General features: G+C 62.3%; 1 protein-coding gene across 1 annotated transcript in view; it reads left to right on the top strand.

Moving 5' to 3' along the window:
- The window catches only part of CPT1B (carnitine palmitoyltransferase 1B), a 33153-nt gene extending 9877 nt beyond the window's left edge, over nt 1-23276 (top strand). The window contains 14 exon segments of the mRNA XM_077807462.1: nt 2151-2288; nt 3280-3357; nt 3604-3711; nt 3841-3925; nt 4497-4692; nt 4969-5154; nt 8591-8696; nt 9465-9581; nt 12553-12717; nt 13272-13406; nt 14103-14255; nt 18926-19039; nt 21682-21774; nt 23187-23276. Of these exon segments, the coding sequence (XP_077663588.1) occupies nt 2151-2288; nt 3280-3357; nt 3604-3711; nt 3841-3925; nt 4497-4692; nt 4969-5154; nt 8591-8696; nt 9465-9581; nt 12553-12717; nt 13272-13406; nt 14103-14255; nt 18926-19039; nt 21682-21774; nt 23187-23276 (1764 nt within the window).
- The last annotated feature ends 759 nt before the right edge of the window (nt 23277-24035 follow it).

Genomic DNA, 24035 nt, shown 5'->3' with positions numbered 1-24035 from the left:
ATTCCCAGGTCAACTCTCCCCCTCCCTGCTTGTCACATCATCACACTCACCATCCCACAAACTGCTCTGCCATATATCTTCAGGCTCCCCCACTACTTAATACAACACTCAGCAATTTCAGCTGTTAGTAAGTTAGCTCTTTTGTGATTTCAGCTTGTAGGAGGGGAGCCCCAGGCTGGTGCACCATTGGCCAAAGTGAATTCAGCTCAGCAGCCTGTAACTAGACTCCTAATGGAATCAAAAGTAGCTCTGATATTCTACCGTGGAGAAAGTTCAATTAGCCTGTAAGGCCCTCACCAGGGGAGCCTATACCACCAAATATTAATACCTTTCCCCAGCCTTTCTTCATTCACTAGGTTTTGGAACCCATGACCCTTGCCTAGCGAGTGCCACTTAGTTGATGGTGAGTCCCTCCATCATAACAAAAGGCCAAGTACAGTTCCACTGTCCTTGAGTCACATAATCAGGATAATAACAGTTTATTCCTGCCCCAATAACAGAGAAACTGGGGCTCCTACAGCAGCCAAAGTGACCATCTAGGCGGGGTGGGTGCCTATGCAAATGAGATCGGCCCCTGAAGTTCTTTTCCACAACCCGCCACGACTTGCCACCAGATGTCAGAGTGGAGCTCATCTTGGCTGTGCTCACACGACTCTTCTGTCAAACGATTACAGCTGAACAGGGACTTGATGCGGCTCAGAAACTTCCCTCTGCAGAAGAAAAATGCTGCTTGTAGCCGCCGTAACTGAAACGAAACAAGCCCAGACACAGCTCCCTGACCTCATCACATCTCTTTTTAACTCTTCCGTTAGCCGGTTAGCGGTTCACGTTTAACACAGCACTGTCCAGAACTTGCTTTTCTCCCTTCCACTCTGCCCGATTGCGCGCGTCCGGGTCCACACGAGGCTTGACTGGCCAGTTCGTAACTCTGAGACGCGACTGTGTTATTTACACAAACCTCGGCCACACCTGGCCAAGCATCAAAGGGCATTACGGGGTGCGTAAGGTGGCTCTGCGGCCAGTCTCTAGCTGGTACCGGGGCATGGCACCCGCAGGATCTCTGGCTTGTGGGCTCCCCACTGCCAGGGCCTGTTAGAAGAGCTCTGTCCTGGGAAGGAAATGGGCATGGAGCGGGGCTCCAGTAACGGGGCCAGTCCTGCCTGCGGGCGCAGTGAAGCAGCGGGTGGAGTCGTTCTGACCCTGATGCTGCAGAAGAGCCTGGATGGACTGAAGTGTCTGCACCCAGTGCTGGGAGCAGGGAGACGGGCCAGGAGGGCGAGGAGGCCAGGCGAAGGCCAGCGTAAGGGGGCGCTGGGAGGCTGCGGCTCGTAGCCGGGCTGGCAGGCTGGGGCGGGGGGCTGCAAAGGAGTGAGAGCTCCAGGGAGCTGCAGTTGGACAGCGCAGGATCCTTAGTGCTAGGGCATGGGGAAAGCAGCACAGGACAGACATGCCTGGGGCCATCCGCTGCAGGAGCAGAGTGAGCCAGACCCCCTGGCCTGGCCGTGGGAACCCCTGGATGTCACTCTTGGCTGGGTGGCTGTCTGTAGGGGAACAAATGCAGTCCAGTGGGCACCCTCAGGAGCTCTGCCCTGCAGCGTGGGCACACGGGGGGCAGCGTGGAAACCCCAGTAGGGTTCAGCAAGGCAGACTCCGGAGGGGCTGGCTGGGGGCGTGGGAATGGGAGAAGCCAAACTGGCCTGGAATGAGGTGGGGACATGGCAGCTGAGTGGGGGAGGCCCAGGGAGGGAGCGGCTCTGTCGGGGGGGATTCCAGGGCGTGGAAAGGGGAGAAATGGGGGAATCAATGCAGGAAATGTGAAGCCTGGTTTCAAGAAGCGGGTCCTGGCAGGGAGCTGGGGGACTGTCTCCCAGGAGAAGGGCTTCGGGGTGGGGGCAAAGGGGGGCATTGCTTCCCGACGTGGGTGGAGCTGGCTGGGAACTGTCCCCAAGGAAAGGGCTGGGACATTCAGAACTGCTGCTTGAAGCGGGGCTGGTGAGGGGGCAGCTCAGACCCACAAGGCAGAAGTCCTCTCTTTGCTCTGGAACGACGCGAGCACCCGCTCTGAGCCCTGACGGCGGTGCCCCAAGACCGTGGAGGGCTGAGACGGTCCCCGCAGGGAGCCCGGACTCAGGCTGGCCGTGTCTCCGCAGTACCTGGAGTCTGTGCGCCCCCTGCTGGAGGATGAGAAGTACCGCAAGATGGAAGCCCTAGCCCAAGCCTTCCAGCAGCACACAGCCCCCAGGCTGCAGAAGTTCCTGGTCCTCAAATCCTGGTGGGCACCCAACTATGTGAGTTCCCCTGTGTCACCGAGTGCCCGGAGCCAGCAGCCCTCTCGCTCCACTCTGCTCCAGCTCCTGCCTCTCCCGCCTTCTCCCGGGCCCTGCCCAACTCCCCCCCAGCCGGGCTCCAGAGCTGGCAGGCTGTGGGCTCTGGGGTCTGCGGTGCCCAGGCTGGCCCGGTGCGGATGGCAGGGCGGGGGAGCTTGCGGTGGGAGCTCGTGGTGAGCCTGCCTGCTGGCAGGGGCTGGCTCTGCATGGGGGACAGCTGCCCTGGGCTTGCCCTGGCAGTACCCCCCCGCCCCATCCTGCCAGCCCCAGGGCAGGAGTGTGGCTCTCAGGCCTGTGACAGGAGCTACAGCCCGTCTGCCTGACACAGCCGCGCGGCTCCGTCTGCCTCGGCTCTGCCTGTGTGCACCAGCGCTGGCCCACCGCCGCGGGCAGCAGCTGCTCCAGCATCAATGCAGTGCGAAGCGAGGACGGTTGGGCCCCCGCCACCCACCCCGCTTGACTGGGAGGGGGCCGGTGGGGAGCCGCGGAGAGGACAAGGATGTCAGAGGCTGGGGAAAGGCTAGCACAGGCTCAGAAGTGGCCGGCTCTGGCCGGCGTCCATGGGAGCCCACAGGCCCCTCCCAGGCCTAACCAGCATGGCAGCATGCCCAGTCTGTCGCGGTGGGGGGAAGCAGCAAGACTCAAGTCCTTGTGAATCAGGGACCCCCGGCCTGCCCCCTCTCAGGAGCTTGGGGGCTGCGGGGGGCAGTGCAAGGACACAACTCTGCGTGTTGTTCCCAGCCCCTCCTGCAGGAGGCAGGCACAGCCCAGCGGTCCCAGAAGGGGAGGTGGGAACCTGAGACCAGCCGCTGGGACTTGCCCTGGGGTTTATGCAAGGCAGAGGCAGCATGGAGGAGTCGGGAGGCCCCTGCCAGCCCTGGCCTCTCCCGCAGTCCTTGGCTGCGCTTCCCGCTGGCGGCTGCTCGCGCTCATGGCGCTCTCCCGTTGGCAGGTGAGCGACTGGTGGGAGGAGTTCGTCTACCTGCGCGGACGAGGCCCCATCATGGTCAACAGCAACTACTACGCCATGGTGAGGGCGCAGGGCCGGCGAGGGGGGCGGGGGGCTTCAGCCTGTCCTCTCCAAAGCCTGACCCCCTTCCCCAGAGGGGCCCAGTGTGTGTGGGGTCACCGCTGCTGCCGGGCTGGGGGCTGCAGCTCCCAGCCACCCCTGCACCCCCAGAGCCTGAGCAGTGCCCCCAGCTCAGCCCCAGCCTCCCTCTTCCAGGGGCTCGCCTCGGGGCAGGCTGTGACCCTCCTCTCTCTCCCCATTGCCCAGGATTTCCTGTACGTGACACCCAGCCCCTTGCAGGCAGCCCGGGCTGGCAACACCGTGCACGCCATCCTGCTCTATCGGCGGAAGCTGGACCGCGAGGAGATCCCCCCGGTGAGTGTCGGCTGCCATGCTGGGAGGGGCTGACACGTGGGGGGATGGCCTGAGCGGGGCGGGTGGGCGCTGAGGCTGTGGGGGGCTGGCAGGGACCGTGTGTGAGTCCTCTCTGTGCTGTGCTGCTAGGTGAAGGCGCTCGGCATCGTGCCCATGTGCTCCTACCAGATGGAGAGAATGTTCAACACCACCCGCATCCCCGGGATGAAGTCGGGTACGTGGCACGGGGGGAAGGGGGAACAGGAACCCGGAGCGGCTGCTCCCTCTCCCTCTCCCCAGAGCCCGTTTGCCCTGGGCATCGTGGCTCTGTCCCCCCGGAGCCAGGACCCGGAGCTCCTACCCCCCCGGCACAGCGGCTCTGTCCCCCCGGAGCCAGGACCTGGAGCTCCTACCGCCCCCGGCTCAGCGGCTCTGTCCCCCTGGAGCCAGGACCTGGAGCTCCTACCGCCCCCGGCTCAGCGGCTCTGTCCCCCCGGAGCCAGGACCTGGAGCTCCTACCGCCCCCGGCTCAGCGGCTCTGTCCCCCTGGAGCCAGGACCTGGAGCTCCTACCGCCCCCGGCACAGCGGCTCTGTCCCCCTGGAGCAGCGTCCGGAGCCTGTACCTCTGCGGCTCTGCTCTGCAGCTGGGCTCTTTCCCCGCGCTCCCAGGTGCAGGGCTCCGTGGGCCCTTCATTAACCCCCAAGGGCTGCCCTGCATGCCCGGGCTGGATCCCCGCAGCCTAGTGCCCTGGCTGCAGTGAGCAGTGGAGAAGGTGACTGTGGCCGGTGCGTCTCCTGCCCGCAGACACCCTGCAGCACGTGTTGGAAAGCAAGCACCTGGCCATCTACCACAAGGGCCGCTTCTACAAGCTGTGGCTGTACCAGGGCGGGAAGCTGCTGAAGCCGCGGGACCTGGAGCTGCAGTTCCAGAGGATTCTGGACGACCCGTCGCCCCCGCAGCCTGGGGAGGAGAAGCTGGCGGCCCTCACTGCTGGAGAAAGGTGGGTACCCAAGGAGTCAATGCCAGGGGCTGGTGAATGGGGCACTGTCAGCCTTGGGGATCCAATGCTGGGAGGTACTGGCCCAGCGAGCTGCAGATGGGCATCACCAGCTGGGAGACCGCCCAAGTGCGGGCATGGCTTAGGGTGGGGAGGGGAACTGGGCCTGGCTGGTGGTGGAAGGGAGGAATGCCAGGGGAGACGCATCAGGATCCTGGCATAGGTCTGCCCCAGCCTCTTGATCGGCCTCAGTAATATGCCCCCCTCCCATCTGGCCAGGGTCCCGTGGGCCGAGGCCCGGGCCCGGTTCTTCAGCCAAGGGAAGAACAAGGTGTCGCTGGACGCCATCGAGCGGGCTGCCTTCTTCCTGACGCTGGATGAGGAGGCGCAGGGGTACGAGCGGGACAGGGAGGATAGCATGGACCGCTACGGCAAGTCCTTGCTGCATGGCCGCTGCTACGACAGGTAGGGGACAGCACCACCATCCCGCACCTCCACCCTGGCCCTGTTCTGGGCACCGGCCTCCCAAGCCTTGACTCCAGCCTCGACTCCAGCCTCTTCCCGTCACTGCATCCCTCCCCGTTCCCTCGCACGCCCGTGCCAGCCGCGGGTCTCGCGCCGTGTCCCCCGCCCCCTTGTGATCTCCCCCGTGCCAGCTGTGAATGTCTCACCCCATGTCCCCCGCCCCCTTGTGATCCCCCCCGTGCCAGCCGCGGGTCTCGCGCCGTGTCCCCCGCCCCCTTGTGATTCCCCCGTGCCAGCTGTGGGTCTCGCGCCGTGTCCCCCGCCCCCTTGTGACCCCCCCCCGTGCCAGCCGCGGGTCTCGCGCCGTGTCCCCTGCCCCCCTTGTGATTCCCCCGTGCCAGCTGTGAATGTCTCACCCCATGTCCCCCGCCCCCTTGTGATCCCCCCCGTGCCAGCCGCGGGTCTCGCGCCATGTCCCCCGCCCCCTTGTGATCCCCCCCGTGCCAGCCACGGGTCTCACGCCATGTCCCCCGCCCCCTTGTGATTCCCCCGTGCCAGCCGCGCATCTCGCGCCGTGTCCCCTGCCCCCCTTGTGATTCCCCCCGTGCCAGCCGCGCGTCTCGCGCCGTGTCCCCTGCCCCCCTTGTGATCTCCCCCGTGCCAGCTGCAGGTCTCACACCGTGTCCCCCGCCCCCTTGTGATTCCCCCCGTGCCAGCCGCGGGTCTCGCGCCGTGTCCCCCGCCCCCTTGTGATCTCCCCCGTGCCAGCCGCGGGTCTCGCGCCGTGTCCCCCGCCCCCTTGTGATCTCCCCCGTGCCAGCCGCGGGTCTCGCGCCGTGTCCCCCGCCCCCTTGTGATCCCCCCCGTGCCAGCTGTGAATGTCTCACCCCATGTCCCCCGCCCCCTTGTGATCTCCCCCGTGCCAGCCGCGGGTCTCGCGCCGTGTCCCCCGCCCCCTTGTGATCTCCCCCGTGCCAGCCACGGGTCTCGCGCCGTGTCCCCCGCCCTCTTGTGATCTCCCCCGTGCCAGCTGTGAATGTCTCACACAGTGTCCCCCACCCCCTTGTGATCTCCCCCGTGCCAGCTGTGAATGTCTCACACAGTGTTCCCCACCCCCTTGTGATCCCCCCCCGTGCCAGCCACGGGTCTCGCGCCGTGTCCCCCGCCCTCCTGTGATCTCCCCCGTGCCAGCTGTGAATGTCTCACACAGTGTCCCCCACCCCCTTGTGATCTCCCCCGTGCCAGCTGTGAATGTCTCACACAGTGTTCCCCACCCCCTTGTGATCCCCCCGTGCCAGCTGTGAATGTCTCACCCCATGTCCCCCGCCCCCTTGTGATCCCCCCGTGCCAGCTGTGAATGTCTCACCCCATGTCCCCCGCCCCTTTGTGTCCCCCCCCCCGTGCCAGCCGCGGGTCTCGCGCCGTGTCCCCCGCCCCCTTGTGATTCCCCCGTGCCAGCCACGGGTCTCGCGCCGTGTCCCCCGCCCTCTTGTGATCTCCCCTGTGCCAGCTGTGAATGTCTCACACAGTGTCCCCCGCCCCCTTGTGATCCCCCCGTGCCAGCTGTGAATGTCTCACCCCATGTCCCCCGCCCCCTTGTGATCCCCCCGTGCCAGCTGTGAATGTCTCACCCCATGTCCCCCGCCCCTTTGTGTCCCCCCCCCCGTGCCAGCCGCGGGTCTCGCGCCGTGTCCCCCGCCCCCTTGTGATTCCCCCGTGCCAGCCGCGCGTCTCGCGCCGTGTCCCCTGCCCCCTTGTGATTCCCCCCGTGCCAGCCGCGGGTCTCGCGCCGTGTCCCCCGCCCCCTTGTGATTCCCCCCGTGCCAGCCGCGGGTCTCGCACCGTGTCCCCTGCCCCCCTTGTGATTCCCCCCGTGCCAGCCGCGGGTCTCGCACCATGTCCCCTGCCCCCTTGTGATCCCCCTTGTGCCAGCCACGGGTCTCGCGCCATGTCCCCCGCCCCCTTGTGATCCCCTCGTGCCAGCTGTGAATGTCTCACCCCATGTCCCCCGCCCCCTTGTGATTCCCCCGTGCCAGCCGCGGGTCTCGCGCCGTGTCCCCCGCCCCCTTGTGATCCCCCCCGTGCCAGCTGCGGGTCTCGTGCCGTGTCCCCCACCCCCTTGTGATCCCCCCCGTGCCAGCTGCGGGTCTCACACCCTGTCCCGCCCCCTTGTGATCCCCCCCGTGCCAGCTGTGAATGTCTCACACAGTGTCCCCTGCCCCCTTGTGATCCCCCCATGCCAGCCACGGGTCTCGCGCCGTGTCCCCTGCCCCCCTTGTGATCCCCCCGTGCCAGCCACGGGTCTCGCGCCATGTCCCCCGCCCCCTTGTGATCCCCCCGTGCCAGCTGTGAATGTCTCACCCCATGTCCCCCGCCCCTTTGTGTCCCCCCCCCCATGCCAGCTGCGGGTCTCGCGCCGTGTCCCCCGCCCCCTTGTGATTCCCCCGTGCCAGCCGCGGGTCTCGCGCCGTGTCCCCCGCCCCCTTGTGATCTCCCCCGTGCCAGCTGTGAATGTCTCACACAGTGTCCCCCGCCACCTTGTGATCCCCCCCGTGCCAGCTGCGGGTCTCACACCCTGTCCCGCCCCCTTGTGATCCCCCCCGTGCCAGCCGCGGGTCTCGCGCCGTGTCCCCCGCCCCCTTGTGATCCCCCCGTGCCAGCTGTGAATGTTTCACCCCATGTCCCCCGCCCCCTTGTGATCCCCCCGTGCCAGCTGTGAATGTCTCACCCCATGTCCCCCGCTCCTTTGTGTCCCCCCCCGTGCCAGCCGCAGGTCTCGCGCCGTGTCCCCCGCCCCCTTGTGATTCCCCCGTGCCAGCCGCGGGTCTCGCGCCGTGTCCCCCGCCCCCTTGTGATCCCCCCCGTGCCAGCCGCGGGTCTCGCGCCGTGTCCCCCGCCCCCTTGTGATCCCCCCCGTGCCAGCTGCGGGTCTCACACCCTGTCCCGCCCCCTTGTGATCCCCCCGTGCCAGCCGCGGGTCTCGCGCCGTGTCCCCTGCCCCCCTTGTGATCCCCCCCGTGCCAGCTGCGGGTCTCACACCCTGTCCCGCCCCCTTGTGATCCCCCCGTGCCAGCCGCGGGTCTCGCGCCGTGTCCCCTGCCCCCCTTGTGATCCCCCCGTGCCAGCTGCGGGTCTCGCGCCGTGTCCCCCGCCCCCTTGTGATCCCCCCGGGCCAGCCATGGGTGTCTCAGGCTGTGTCCCGGCCCAGTGCCAGCCATGTGCATCTCACAAGATGCCTTCCACCCTCTCACTGGCCACTGTGTGTAACTCATGCCACATCCTCAGTGGCCTTGCGCCCGCCAGTGCCAGCCAGGTGTGCCCCTCCTCCCCTTCCCCCCATGCCAGTTGTGTGCATCTCACGCTGTGTCCCTGCCCCTTGCACTCTCCCCCGTCTCAGCGTCTGCCAAGGACGTCTCATGCTGCTCCCCTCCCTCAGGTGGTTCGATAAATCCTTCACCCTGGTTGTGTATAAGAATGGCAAAGTGGGCACCAACGCGGAGCACTCATGGGCCGACGCGCCCATCATCGGGCATCTCTGGGAGGTAATGGAACGGGGAGAAGGGGACCATCCATGGCCCGCCTGGGGCAGGGGCCAAGATCCCACCCTCAGTTCAGAGAGGATAGTGCCAGGAGATCTGTTTCAGGGTGTTCATCTGCAGGCGGGTCTGAGCCCTGGTGATGCGGGGGTGATGCCAGCGGGTATGTGGGCACAGAGACAGGAGGTTTTGTGAGTTCCCAGTGCAGGGGTGATGCCAGGGGGTACGTGGGCAGAGGGTCTGGCTCTGTGGGCAGAGGGATTTGAGTTCTTGGCCCCAGGGTTGCATGGACACCCCCAGGAGGGTTCATGAGTTCCCAGCCCTTGGGGTGCAAGGGTGGTGCCAGGGGTACATGGGCAGAGGGACAGGAGGGGCTGTGGGTTCCCAGCCTAGGGGGGGTGTCGTGTGGACATGGGCACAGGGATAGGAGGGTCTGTGGGTTCCCGGCCCCAGGGGGGGTGTCGGGGGGACGTGGGCACAGGGACAGGAGGGGCTGTGGGTTCCTGTCTCCGGGGGGGGTGTCAGGGGGATGTGGGCACAGGGACAGGAGGAGCTGTGGGTTCCCAGCCCCAGGGGGGTGTCGTGTGGACGTGGGCACAGGGACAGGAGGGTCTGTGGGTTCCCGTTCCCGGGGGGGTGTCGGGGGGACGTGGGCACAGGGACAGGAGGGGCTGTGGGTTCCTGGCCCCAGGGGTGCGGGGGGTTTTCCTGACTCACACAGGCTCCGCCCTGTCCCCCTCCCCCTCCCGCTCCCCCTCCTTGTCTTCTTTGCAGTTCATGCTGGGGACAGACATCTTCCACCTGGGCTACAGCGAGGGGGGGCACTGCTGTGGGGAGCACAGCCCAGCCCTGGCCCCTCCCCAGAGGCTGCAGTGGGACATTCCAGAGGAGGTAGGTTTAGGCCAGCAGCAAGCAAGGGAGATTCCTTTCCCCCAAGCCCGCCTGGGCGCAGCAGACCCCCTTTGCCCCAAGCAGGAGGGAGCTGTGAGTAGGGCGCTGGCTCCCCGGCTCTGCCAGAGCCCGGATTCATTGCCCCCCAGGCCTCTCTACTCTCCCTGGCTTGGGGGTAGATTTGTTATGGGCAGTGCAGGTAGCAACACCTACAGATAAGGCTGCCAGACGCTTCCCATTGCAAGAGCCTGTTTTCAGCTGCTTATAATTTTACCAAACTTCAAGCCTTGGGCTGGAATTTCCCCGGCCGGGTGTCTGCCTCGGGCTGAATTCTTCTAGAAAAAGGTAAGAAAAAACAGGTGGGCTGTTCCCAAGGGTGGGACTGGGGAAAGGACGTTATTTGTCGGGTCCATATGAAACATTCCGAGAACTGCTTCGTTGTTTTGGAGCAGAGCCTGGGGTGACCCTGCGTCAGGCACCTCGTGTCATCCCAGTGCAGATCCCCCGTTCGGGACCTCTGAAAATCTCCGTTTGCACACGCTCAGTGGAGACTGGCAGCTGAATTCTCCCAGATTCTGTCTGCACTGAGCACACTCCCTCTCCTCACCGCTCCAGAGCGTGACCGGACTGTGTACGTATCCCGGATCTGCAGGACTGGTGCTGTGCCCCACTGCCGGCACTGTCTCTAGGAGGAGCTCATCCGTGGGCCAGACCCCCAGGGCCTCTCGCTTCCTCCAGGGCGAGCCATGCAGCCTCAGTGCCTTGGACTGGACCTCTGGGGCTCCAGCTGTCCTGCTTCACACCACGAGCTCAGTCCCTGATGGAGCCTTGTCCCGGAGACAGACCCTGCTGGAGACTTGTCCGCTCCTCAGGGATTAAAGCACCGCGCCCAGCATTTGCACTGACACCCACACCGCTCTGTCAGAACAGCTGGGTTTATCAGTCACCTAGCACCCAGCCTAGGGCATCCTCAGGCCAGCACAGAGAGAGGCAGGTGAAAGCAGAGACCTCCTGGTTAGCCCAGAGCCCAGCCCAGCTGTGGTGAGCCCCACTCTTCAGGCTCTTCAGTCATTTCCAGGGCAGAGCCAAGATTCCTGCCAGCAGCCAGCTCCTATTCGCCCTTCCCAGCTGGGAAACCCGGCTCCCCCTGGGGCGCCGTGTCCTGGGGCCTGGGCCTGCCACTGCCTTCTCAGATTCTCCACTGGTAGGGGGTCAGTCCTTTGTAATGACCCATTCAGGGTCAGACAGCCAGGCCACATTCCCACCCACATCTCATAGCCTGCCCTGAGAGCCAACAGTCCTTCCCCCCTTGGGGAGCCATGCAAAATGTAGGGGAAACAGAGGCACACACAGGAGTCATAACAGCATTGCAAAAAATCCCTGCTTCGTCACATCTCCTTCCCCTCACGACCGCACTGGGCAGGGTCATTTTAACCAGTGACCGGGGAAGTCCAGGGACCCCGTTTCACAGAAAGCACCAGCCAGAACGTCTGCAAGCCGTGAACGACGGCCACAGCGCAGTCCTGGAGGGTCAGGCGCCTTTCATGTAACGTAGCCAGGCCGCGGAGCCTGGTTAGGACAAACAGTAAAGCGCCACCCGAACACATATGGCTGAAGAGCCCCATGGCCAGGCATTCCTTCTCTATGGCCGCATGGTTCTGCTTCCCGGGGAACAGCTTCCTGCTCAGGGTTACAGTTGGCTGCCTCTCCCCCTTAGTATCGGCCTGCATCAGCACCGCCCTGTGTCTGAGGCATCTGTGAACACCAGGAAGGGTCTGTCAAAGTCTGGGTTTGCCCAAGATGGACCCCGGCTTAGAGCCTCCTTCAGAGGACAGAGACCCCCTGGCCCTGCTCGGTCCAGACCACCCTGTCTGTACAGCTGCTAGAGAGCTAACGGGGGCACAAACCTCTGGTAGTGCCCCGCCACGCCAGCGGAGGCCTGGGCCTGTTTCTTGGTCTGGGGAGCAGGCCAATCTCTGAGCGCCCCCACCTTGGCCGGCTCTGGCCTTACGCGGCCGCTTCCCACCTTGTGGCCCAGGTACGACATCTCGGCCATCCCCACCTTACACTTTTCCACCTTTACAGTCAGTCCTGCCTCCTGGATTCACACGCATTAGCATATTTCCATGACACATTATGGAGTGCAACGTCACAGTCACCATCTTTTCTTACCTCCCCATCCCAGAGGAGACGTTAACTCCTTCACCCCCATGGGCTAACAATACAAAGTGAGGGGAAACTGAGTCACGCATATGTCCACAAAAATATTACAAGGAAGCCCAGGTTCTCCGCAGCGCTGATGTAATTAACTACTGGATCATAACACATATGCACAAGGGGAGGGTGAAGGCACCAGGCAACCTTCGTTCTGGCATTTTCTAACTCTTGAGGGCTTGGCTTTGCCATGCTAATGTTCTTCTAATTTCGTTTTGTGTGTGTAATTCTGTCTGCTCCTGATGGCTCTTCCCTCCTCTGCCAGTGGAGGTCAGCAGCCCTGGTGTTGTATGGATTGGGCACCCCGAGCTCTAGGTGGTGCCCTGAGGGGCTGGGGAACTGAGGCCTGGGCAGTGGAAGGGATAACCCAGGAGGCAGTGAGGGAACCCCCCCCCACCCGCCCACCTCAGCCGTTGTGCTCCGGGAAGGGTGACCTGGACTGGAGCATGACGGGGTCTGTGTCCTGCCTGGGGAGCAGCCCCTGCCCACATTGGGTCACCGACCATGGCCCAGCCGAGCTCCCCAGCTGCTCCTCTCCCTGACTCTCCGCCTGGCCCAGACAGACATTGCTAGTGGAATTGCCCTGAGAAAGCTCTGGGTTAAATCCCAGGGAGAAGGTTTGTGAGCTGCAGTCCGGGAGCCCAGAGAGGCCCTGCGAGATCCCCCACTCCCAACATTCCCTGTCCCCGTTAGCACGATAGCCCAGCTCGGGCCCCCGCGTGCTAGCCCGGAGGGCATTAGCCGGTGCTCTCTGCAGTGCAGGAAGGTTATCGACAGTTCCTACCGCGTGGCCAAGGCACTGGCAGACGATGTGGATTTCCACGTTTTCCAATTCACCAACTTCGGGAAGGGCCTGATCAAGCGATTCAAGATCAGCCCCGACGCCTTCATCCAGATCTCGCTGCAGCTGGCTCACTTCAGGGTAAGAGCCGCCCCGTGGCCCCATCTGTCTCTCCCTTTCCCTGCATCCATGGCTGTCTCTGTCTCTGGCGCCCACAGAGGTGGGTGCAGCTGGCTCGCCATTTTACTGTCGTCCTACCAATGACTGGGGTGTTTCTTAAGGCCCCAGCTCCGGGAGTCCTGGGGGTGGCAGAGTCTCGGCTGTTTCTAGCCCTCGTGGCTGCAGAGGAAAGGTTGACCATGTAAAGCCCGCGTGACCCCGTTGGCTCAGACCCAGGCAGCAAAGAGCAGCTCCCAGTGCGCGAGTTACAGTCTGGGGACTGCTTGGGACCGGCAACGGTGCCGGTGGCTTGTCCGGCTCTGGTGCTGGGCTGCTCCCTCCCTGCAGCCCTCTCGGTCCCCACTGGCAGGGCGCGAGCAAAGGGCTGAGGGGAGCCTCTCGGCCAGGCCCTGTGCGCTGCTCTGCTGGGGCTCCCCCGTGGGCACGAGGGGCAGGTAGCGCTCCTCATTCGCCCCCTCCTCCATGCCCCCTCCTACACCCCGTCCCCAGCTCTGACCTGCCCCGTCTCCTTCCAGGACAAGGGCAGCTTCTGTCTCACCTACGAGGCGTCCATGACGCGCCTCTTCCGGGAGGGCAGGACCGAGACAGTGAGATCGTGCACCAGGGAGTCCACGGCGTTCGTGCGGAGCATGATGGACCCAGCCCGGGGTGTGAGTGTGACCCAGCCAGGCCCAGCCCCTGCCCCCCAGCCAGGCCCAGGGTCCCCCTGCGTCCCCCCCAGCCAGGCCCAGCCCCCACCCCCTAGCCAGGCCCAGGGTCCCCCTGCGTCACCCAGCCAGGCCCAGCCACCTCACCCCGCCTCCCTCCAGTCAGGCCCTTCCCCACACCCGCATCCCCCCAAGCCAGGCCCAGGGCCCCCCATGTGTCCTCTCAGCCAGGCACAGTCCCCTCCCCCTGCCCCCGCACCAGTCCCAGGGCCCCCCCTGCTTCCCCTCCAGCTGGAGCCAGGGCCCTCCTGGGCCCCCAACAGCCAGGCCCAGGGCTCCCCCTGTATCCCCCCAGAGAGGCCCAGGGCCTACCCCCCCAGCCCCTCCTACCCCCCCACTGCTGGGCTAAGCAAGGGTCCTTCCCCCCTATGCTGTGCACTATTCTCTGGACACTATGCTTCTTCCACTGTGTCCAGAGGGTCCCATGGGGCTGGTAAGGGGGTGCTCTCCCCAGGGCAGGGCACATAGAAGACACCCCCTAGAGCCAGTGCACTCAGTCAGAGCCCTTGGTGGAGGGGGAGAGGGACACAGGGAGCTGCAATAGGCCCGGGTCGAGTGCCCAGCCCGTGCCCCGTGGAGGGGAAGCTCCTGGCCCCTGTGTCCCGGCTCTGCCCTGAGCGCGCCCCTTTCTCACTGCAGCAGCTGGAGCGTCTGCAGCTCTTACAGGTGGCAGCAGAGAGGCACCAACACATGTACCGGCTGGCCATGACGGGCGCCGGCATTGACCGACACCTCTTCTGCCTCTACGTGGTCTCCAGGTACCTGCGGGTGGAGTCGCCCTTCCTGGCACAGGTGAGGATTCCCTAGGCCACAGCCTGCTGGGATGGCAATGCACCGGGACAGGGCAGCAGGGGCTGTACAGACAGGCAGGGTACGGCTGCTCCAGCCCTGCTTGCCCTGTGCCTCCCAAACGGTGCCAAGTAACCATGGCCCCTGCCAGTGCCGTCTGCTGCCCGCGCGGGGGCCTGTGGTGATCTGCCTTCCACCTATTCCCAGCTTCGAACTCGGAGGCCGGGCAGACGTAATCTCCAGGCCTGGTTCCAGCCCTGAGCGGGAGAGAGGGTATGGCAATGGAGAAAGGAACAGCAGAGGGGAGCGGAAGGGACATTAAGAGGAAAGATAGTTGCCCTGCCAGTGACCCTAGCAGCCAGGTAGGCGACACCGGCACCAGAATGACTGTGCCCAGCTGGGGGAGGAATCTGAGCGAAGCCAAGCAGAAACAACTAAGATGTCTGACTCCAAAGCAAGGAGCCTGGGTAACCAGGTGGACGAGGTAGAACGACTGTGCAGGCGGTGAAAGCAGGTATTCTAGGGGTAACAGAAACAAGGGGGAATAGTCGTCATGAGTAAGGCTAAGATTTTGTCATGGATATTTTTAGTAAAAGTCACGGACAGGTCACGGGCAAAAAAGAAAAATTCACAGACGCCGTGACCTGTCCGTGACTTTTACGAAAAATATCCCTGACAAAACGGGTGAGGGGATCTGCGGGTCCCCTCAGTGTCTGTGGAGCAGCTGCACAGGGGCTAGGAGCCGCCTGCAGCAGCTGGGGGCTACGAAGTACCCTGCCAACGGCAGCTCCGGGGGTCCCCTGCTGCCCGCGGGGGCTGGGAGCTGTGGGGTGCCCCCGACTCCCATGTTGGCCAGGAGTTATGGGGTACCCCGTTGGTGGCGGTCCAGGAGCTCGGGGGTTCCTCCACTGCCCGTGGTAGCCGGGGGCTTGGATATTCTTCCCAGACAAGCTCAGCTCCCAGACGGCTGCACTGGGCAGCACAGCATGGGGAGGAGGGGACCAGCCCTCTGTGGAGAAAGAAGTGGTTCAGAACTATTTAGAAAAGCTGGACGTGCACAAGTCCATGGGGCCGGATGCGTTGCATCCGAGAGTGCTAAAGGAGTTGGCAGATGTGATTGCAGAGCCATTGGCCATTATCTTTGAAAACTCGTGGCGATCGGGGGAGGTCCCAAACTATTGGAAAAAGGCAAATATAGTGCCCATCTTTAAAAAAGGGAAGGAGGAGGATCCGGGGAACTACAGACTGGTCAGCCTCACCTCTGTCCCTGAAAAAATCATGGAGCAGGTCCTCAAGGAATCCATTTTGAAGCACTTGGAGGAGAGGAAAGTGATCAGGAACAGTCAACATGGATTCACCAAGGGCAAGTCAAGCCTGACCAACCTGATTGCCTTCTGTGATGAGATAACTGGCTCTGTCGATGAGGGGAAAGCAGTGGATGTGTTGTTCCTTGACTTTAGCAAAGCTTTTGACACTGTCTCCCACAAAAACAACGAGGAGTCCGGTGGCACCTTAAAGACTAACAGATTTATTTGGGCATAAGCTTTCATGGGTGAAAAACCCACTTCTTCAGATGCATGGAGTGAAAATTACAGATACAGGCATAAATATACTGACACATGAAGAGAAGGGAGTTACCTTACCAGTGGAGAACCAGTGCTGACAGGGCCAATTCAGTCAGGGTGGATGTGGTCCACTCCCAATAATTGATGAGGAGGTGTTAATACCAAGAGAGGGAAAATTGCTTTTGTAGTGAGCCAGCCACTCCCAGTCCCTATTCAAACCCAGACTGATGGTGTTAAGTTTGCAAATGAATTTTAGTTCTGCTGTTTCTCTTTGAAGTCTGTTTCTGAAGTTTTTTTGTTCAAGTATAGCTACTTTTACATCTGTTATTGAGTGTCCAGAGAGATTGAAGTGTTCTCCCACTGGCTTTTGTGTGTTACCACTCCTGCAAATACTCACCAGCAACTACAAGCCACAGAAACACTAACCCAGGAACCAAGCCCTGTAACAAACCCCGCTGCCAACTCTGTCCCCATATCTACTCTAGCAACACAGGTGTTTGAGCAGGGGGTGGGACTAGGTGACTTCCTGAGGTCTCTTCCAACCCTAATCTTTTATGATTCTATGATTCCCCCACTGCCCATGGCAGCCGGGGGCTCGGGGGCCCTCTGCCAGGGGCTCGGGGATTCTCCCGCCACCCACGGTGGCTGGGGGATCAGGGATTCCCGTGCTGCCTGTGGTGGCCGGACCTCAGGGGTTTCCCTGCTGGTGGCCGGGGGTCCTCTGCCGGTGGGGGCTTGGGGGTTCCCCCATTGCCCGCAGGCACCAGGGACTCAGGGGTTCCCCCACCGTCTGCAGCAGCTTGGAGCTCTGGGGGCCGCCAGAGGTGCCGGGGGTACCCCACAGCTCCCTGCCTCCGCTGGGGGTGGGGGACCATGCAGCTCCCGACCACCGCAGGCTGAAGTCACGGAGGTCACTGGAAGTCATGGATTCTGTGACTTCCGTGGCTAAATCGTAGCCTTAGTCATGAGTGGAGCACAGGTATTGATGGGCACGTGCTGTTCAGCAGAGGCAGAAACAAAGGCAAAGGTGGTGGAGTGGCACTGCGTGTTGATGATGAGTAGGCTGTAAAGAAATGGTGGAGTGAGTACCACAGAGTCGAGGTACAGACCGGAGGACAAGCGCTACTAATAATGGCAGAGCCCAGATATTCCTGGCTGTGGTGGCTGACAGACATCTTCCCCAGGTACTCACTGAACCCACAAGAGGTGATGCCATTGTAGATTTTGTACTGGGAAGTGGCTCACGGAAGAGCTGGTTGCAGGGGACGACCTTGGTTCGAGTGATCACAAGCTAATTCATCTTAAACTAAATGGAAGGATAAGCAAAAATAGATCTGCAGCCAGGGTCCTTGATTTCAGAAGATCAAACTCTAAAAATATGTAGGGAATGAGTCAGGGAAGTGGACTGGACTGAAGAACTCAAGGATCTGAATGTGGAGGAGACCTGGAATCACTTTGAATCAAAGTTGCAGAAGCTCTCTGAAGCCTGCATCCCAAGCAAGGGGAAAACATTCGTAGGGAAGAGTTGCAGACCAAGCATCTCAAACAGGTGATAAGAGAAAGCCGAAAGCCTACAAGGTGTGGAAGAAGGGAGGGATCAGCAAGGAAAGCTGCCTCTTGGAGGTCAGGAAGTGTAGGGATAAAGTGAGAACTGCCAGCAGCCAAGTAGAGCTGGACCCTGCAAAGGGAATTAAAACTGATAGTAAAAGGTTCTCAAGCCATATAAATAAAAAAAAAACAAGGGAAGAAGAAGTGGGACCGCTAAGCACTGAGGATGGGGTGGAGATTAAAGAGAATCTAGGCCTGGCCCAACACCTAACAAATACTTTGCCTCTGTTTTTAATGAGGGTAATGAAGAGCTTAGGGGCAGTGGCAGGCTGGCTAATGGGAGGGAGGATATGGAAGTAGAAATTACCACATCCAAGGTGGAAGTCAAACGCAAACTGCTTCATGGGACTAAATTACAGAGGGCAGATAATCTCCATCCAAGTATATTAAAGGAACGGGCACATGAAATTGCAAGCCCAGTAGCAAGGATTTTTAATGAATCTATAAACTCGGGGGTTGTACCCTATGACCGGAGAATTGCTAAGATAGTTCCTATTTTTAAGAAAGGGGAAAATGTGATTTGGGAAACTACAGGCCTGGAAGTCAACTGCATGTGAGGTCTCGGAAAAAATTCTGAAAGAGGAAGTAGTTAAGGACATAGAGGTAAATGGTAACTGGGATAAAATACAACCTGGTTCTACGAAAGGGAGATCATGCCAGACCAACCTGATCTCCTTCTGTGAGAAGACACCTGTTTTTTTAGACAAAGGAAATGCAGTAGATCTAATCGAGCTGGATTTCAATACAGCATTGGCAGGTGGCTAAGGAACTGGTTAAAGGGGCGTCTACAAGGGGTCACACTGAAAGGTGACCTGTCAGGCTGGAGGGAGGTTACCAGTGGAGTTCCTCAGGGATCGGTCTTGGGTCCAATCTTGGTTAACACACACACGCACACCCTAGCATGCCTTACACACAGCACACAGTCCATGCACACCCCTCTCTACACACGCGCACACCCTACCCCACCTGACAAGTGTACAAACACCCTCTCACCCACGCTCATCTGGTAACGCCCCACAAACCAAGTGAGCTCCTTCTCCTGGAAGCTGGGAAGAGAGGGCCGGAGCCGTGTTGGTCTCTTCGTGTTCACGTACTCTGGCAGGAGGCTGCCTCTGGACCGGGATAGACAGAAGCTGGCCCAGCCTGTGAGCTCCCCTCTGGCATCTGCCTACCCCATTCAACCTCCCCCCCGTGCGAAACTGCTCGTGTCCATTTCTGCCCTTGTGGCACTGGGGGCTCTTACAAAAAGCCAGAAAAGGGCCAAGAGCCGAGACTCAGCCGGGGATCCAGGCGTGAACACCCTTTGTGCCGCGGCTGTCAGTCTGGGCCTTGGGCTGTGGCTATGGGCTGGCAGCTCGGCTCTGGGCAGTGCTGGGTTCTGGAAGGGAGGGCCCTGGGCTCCGTGCCCAGCTCAGGTCTCTGCAGAATTCGGAGCCCCGCGCTGGAGGGGAGGTGGGGCTGGCAAGGGCATGGTGCTCACCGGAGAGTGGTTCTGTGCAGGTGCTGGCTGAGCCCTGGCGTCTCTCCACCAGTCAGACTCCCCAGCAACAGATCAAAATGTTTGATATGGAGAAGAACCAGGATCATGTCTCCTCCGGAGGCGGCTTCGGCCCAGTGAGTTTTACTCCCACCCTGGGGCTCCCGTGCTGTGTCTGGGCAGGGTATGAGCATATGGGGCTGCAGCTGGGTGGGTGGGGTGGGTACGTGGGCAAATGTAGGCTAGGAAGGGCACTTCAGGGGGTGCAGGGGCTGGGCAGGCGGGTGCCCTGGGTACAGCAGGGGGGACGGGGCACCTCTGGTCTCTGCAGGGGCTGGGCGGGCGGGTGCCCTGGGTACAGCAGGGGGGACGGGGCACCTCTGGTCTCTGCAGCGGCTGGGCGGGCGGGTGCTCTGGGTACAGCAGGGGGAACGGGGCACCTCTGGTCTCTGCAGGGGCTAGGTGGGTGGGTGCCCTGGGTACAGCAGGGGGGACGGGGCACCTCTGGTCTCTGCAGGGGCTGGGCGGGCGGGTGCCCTGGGTACAGCAGAGGGGACGGGGCACCTCTGGTCTCTGCAGCGGCTGGGCGGGCGGGTGCCCTGGATACAGCAGGGGGGACGGGGCACCTCTGGTCTCTGCAGCGGCTGGGCGGGCGGGTGTCCTGGGTACAGCAGAGGGGACGGGGCACCTCTGGTCTCTGCAGGGGCTGGGCGGGCGGGTGCCCTGGGTACAGCAGGGGGGACGGGGCACCTCTGGTCTCTGCAGCGGCTGGGCGGGCGGGTGCTCTGGGTACAGCAGGGGGAACGGGGCACCTCTGGTCTCTGCAGGGGCTAGGTGGGTGGGTGCCCTGGGGACAGCAGGGGGGACGGGGCACCTCTGGTCTCTGCAGGGGCTGGGCGGGCGGGTGCCCTGAGTACAGCAGGGGGACGGGGCACCTCTGGTCTCTGCAGCGGCTGGGCGGGCGGGTGTCCTGGGTACAGCAGAGGGGACGGGGCACCTCTGGTCTCTGCAGGGGCTGGGCGGGCGGGTGCCCTGAGTACAGCAGGGGGACGGGGCACCTCTGGTCTCTGCAGGGGCTGGGCGGGCGGGTGCCCTGGGTACAGCAGGGGGACGGGGCACCTCTGGTCTCTGCAGGGGCTGGGCGGGCGGGTGCTCTGGGTACAGCAGGGGGAACGGGGCACCTCTGGTCTCTGCAGGGGCTAGGTGGGTGGGTGCCCTGGGTACAGCAGGGGGGACGGGGCACCTCTGGTCTCTGCAGAGGCTGGGCGGGCGGGTGCCCTGAGTACAGCAGGGGGACGGGGCACCTCTGGTCTCTGCAGGGGCTGGGCGGGCGGGTGCCCTGGGTACAGCAGGGGGACGGGGCACCTCTGGTCTCTGCAGGGGCTGGGCGGGCGGGTGCCCTGGGTACAGCAGGGGGACGGGGCACCTCTGGTCTCTGCAGGGGCTGGGCGGGCGGGTGCCCTGGGTACAGCAGGGGGACGGGGCACCTCTGGTCTCTGCAGGGGCTGGGCGGGCGGGTGCTCTGGGTACAGCAGGGGGAACGGGGCACCTCTGGTCTCTGCAGGGGCTAGGTGGGTGGGTGCCCTGGGTACAGCAGGGGGGACGGGGCACCTCTGGTCTCTGCAGAGGCTGGGCGGGCGGGTGCCCTGAGTACAGCAGGGGGACGGGGCACCTCTGGTCTCTGCAGGGGCTGGGCGGGCGGGTGCCCTGGGTACAGCAGGGGGACGGGGCACCTCTGGTCTCTGCAGGGGCTGGGCGGGCAGGAGTCCCACTGGGACAGTTGGTGGAGCGAGGCTGCTCCGTGCGAGTGAGGGCAGCAAGCGAGACCCTACTGTTTCTCAGGGAGTCTGGCATTGCTGCAGCTCGCGGGGTGTCAGCCCGTGAACACCTGTCCAGCCCAGCACCCAGCTACCAGCCCCCCGGCCTGTGCTGGGACTGGGCAGGGTCTGAGTGGCACATATATAAATGTGAGTCAACAGTGTAACGCTGTTGCAAAGAAAGAGAACATCCTTCTGGGCTGTATTAGCAGGAGTGTCGTAAGCCAGACACGAGAAGTAATTCTCCCGCTCTGCTCCGTGCTGATTAGGCCTCAGCTGGAACATTGTGTCCAGTTCTGGGGGCCACATTTCAGGAAAGATGGGGACAAATTGGAGAAAGTCCAGAGCAACAAATATGATGAAAGAGCTTGAAAACATGGCCTATGAGGAGAGATTATAAAAATTGAGTGTGTTTAATCTGGAGACGAGAAGATGGAGAGAGGAGATGAGAACAGTTTTCAAGTACATAAAAGGTTGTTACAAGGAGGAGGGAGAAAAATGGTTCTCGTTTAACCTCTGAGGGTGGGACAAGAAGCAATGGGCGTAAATTGCAGCAAGGGAGGTTTAGGTTGGACATGAGGAAAAACGTCCCAACTGTCAGGGTGGTTACGCCCTGGGATAAATTGTCCAGGGAGGTTGTGGAATCTCCCTCATTGGAGATGTTTAAGAGCAGGTTGGACAAACACCTGTCAGGGACGGTCTAGCTAATACTTAGTCCTTAGTGCAGGGGACTGGACTAGATGACCTCTCGAGGGCCCTTCCAGTTCTCTGATTCTGTGATGACTCCAGTTTGCTGAGCATAGAGCCGGGCACAGGGCACCCACCCTAAGGCTGTTCCTGAGTCTGGCTTGCCGGGTGGCCCAACTGAGGTTGCACCACCCACAGTCAGTGGCTCCAGCCCCTTCCTCCAGGCTGCATTCCCTCTTGGTGCTCCATCCACCTTTCTCTGACTGTCCCTGCAGGTGGCTGACGATGGATACGGCGTCTCTTACATCATTGCTGGCGAGAACCTGATCACTTTCCACATCTCCAGCAAGTTCTCCAGCCCCGAAACGGTCAGAGTCCCCCCCAGGCCTGGCTGCGCACAGACTGCCTGGCCGATAGGTGCCAGGCTAGGAACCCCTCCTGGGCCTCGTGGCCCATCAGCATTCATGACTCTCCCTAGGAGATGAGCCCTGGGGTACACCTAGCCAGCCGGAGGTCAGCCCTGAGAGGAGACACGGGGTCTGAGAGCCCTCCCTGGGGCATGCTGTCTTTTAGCTAGTCACTATCCCCAGTTTCCACTGCCACACACAGCCACATGGGAATTGGCAGTGTGGATCATCCTTAGGGGCCCATCTTGCCCCGTCTCTGATGGGCCAGGACCAGGACCTTCGGAGGGAGGGGCAAGGATTCTGGAATAATGTGCCCTGGGAGAAGTGTCTCCCAGCCTGTTCAGTTGTGGGCTGGCTCGTACCTGTTGGCAGGTCTTCCCTTCTGTGTTTGTCAGGCCTATTCTAAGCAGGGATGTTTCTGTTATCCAGGCCAATGCCTGACCCTTGTTTGAACCTCACTAAGTTGTACTCTCTCTGGCACCTTGTGGCAGTGAGTTCCATGGGTTAATTATAACATGGTGTAAGAAAAGCATTTCCTTTGATCTGTGTAAATGTGCTGCCCGTCTGTGCCCTTGTGTGTCCCCTGGCTCCTCTGTTTTGGGACAGCACATGAGAGCATCCTGCCCCTGCCAATTTGTGTCCTTTCAGCATTTCCTACCTCTGGCACATTGCCTCTTCTTCGGCTCCTGTCTAAACAGCCAGACTCTCCAGCCACTAAGAGATCTTGCCACCCGTCCCTGGCCCCTCAATCCCTGTGGTTCCCTACCAGATGGGCGAGCATGTAGCTCCTTCCCCTGGCCCTGCAGTCTGTGGGCATTGTCCTGTGACTCGTCTGGGGGCCAGATCTCCCTGTTGTCCCAGCAGACATCTATCTCTGGATGCCCCGTCTTCTGTGGGAGCTGCACATGGCGTGGGTGCAGCTCTGGGGGCTGGGTTAGGGTCAAGCCTGCCGTCCGGGGCATGAGAGCGCCAGTCAGGCTCTCCCCACTAATGCACGCTGGCCGAGGGTCGGGAGGGTTTGCAGATCACTCCCCGAGTGGGGCTTAGAAGCCGCTGTTGCAGGACCCGCCTCACCCTGCCGCTGAGGTGTGTGCGGGGGAGGGGGAGCTCTGTTGGGGCCTCCGACTCCCTCCTGTTCCACTGACCCTCGTCCCTGTCCCGCCCCGTCCTGCTGTAGCACCCCCACTTCCAGAGCAGGATGGGCCCCTCCACATCCACATCCAGCAGCCCCCCCCGCCCCGCAATGCCATGGGCCTGAGAACTGTGCCCGCCTGGGGCTTCTCAAGCTGCCCCCCCCGCTCCTGCCCCCTGCTAACCCATGTCTCCAGCTGGGACCCGTGTTAACCGGTACCCCATCTCCTCTCCCACCACAGGACTCCAGACGGTTCGGGAGGAACATCCGCCAGGCCATGCTGGACATCGCAGACCTCTTCAACCTTCCTGCCAGCAAGGTGGCCAACTGACCCCGCACCGTGGGAGGGGCGACGGCCCGGTGCCGGGACGCGTGAGGCTGGCCCCAGGGACAGGAACGCCGGGCGAGCTGGCAGGGCTGCCCCTCCGGTGCCAGCGTTCGCCCTGCGGCGGGGCCGGGCCTGTCGGAGCCCAGCCAGCCACGGGGACCTGGGGATGCACAAAACCACGGGAGCGGGTGAGGGAGATTTCCTCCCTCAATGTTACCGATAAAGAAGGCTCTTTGTGTAATGCCAGCCTGGCTGCCGGGTGATGCACTCCGCCTGGGACTGGGGGGGACAGACAGAAGGAAGCTCCTGGAGAAAGATGGGCAAGCGTCCCCAACGCCACAGGCCGGGGGAATGACAGATCGGGGAACAGGGCCAGCCTGGGCCTCGCTACCACGTCCCGATGGCCCAGGGGAGTCCGGCTCTGTCCGAGAGGGGCGGGACGGGGGCTGCAGATTCTGGCCGGGCTGGTGGCTGGGCCTTTGGGAAGGAGGTCCCTGGAAGTCTGGTCTAAATAGGACTTGGCTGGGCTGGGGGTAGTTTATGGGGTGGGGGCACCAGTGGGGTATGGTATGGGGTTATGTGGCCCTGGATGGGTATGGGGGGGTCGGTGGCATGTGGGATGGAGTGAGGGGGCTCTGGCTGTGTATGAGGGTAAGTTTTTTGTGGGATGGGGTGTTGGGGCTCTGGCTGGGAAGTGGGGAGTCAGTGGGATGGGGGATGGGGTGTTGGGGCTCTGGCTGGTTATGGGGGTCAGTGGGGTGG

Source organism: Eretmochelys imbricata, chromosome 1 (assembly GCF_965152235.1).
Source record: "Eretmochelys imbricata isolate rEreImb1 chromosome 1, rEreImb1.hap1, whole genome shotgun sequence".
Taxonomy (NCBI): domain Eukaryota; kingdom Metazoa; phylum Chordata; order Testudines; family Cheloniidae; genus Eretmochelys; species Eretmochelys imbricata.
This window is presented reverse-complemented; position numbering and strand designations above follow the sequence as displayed.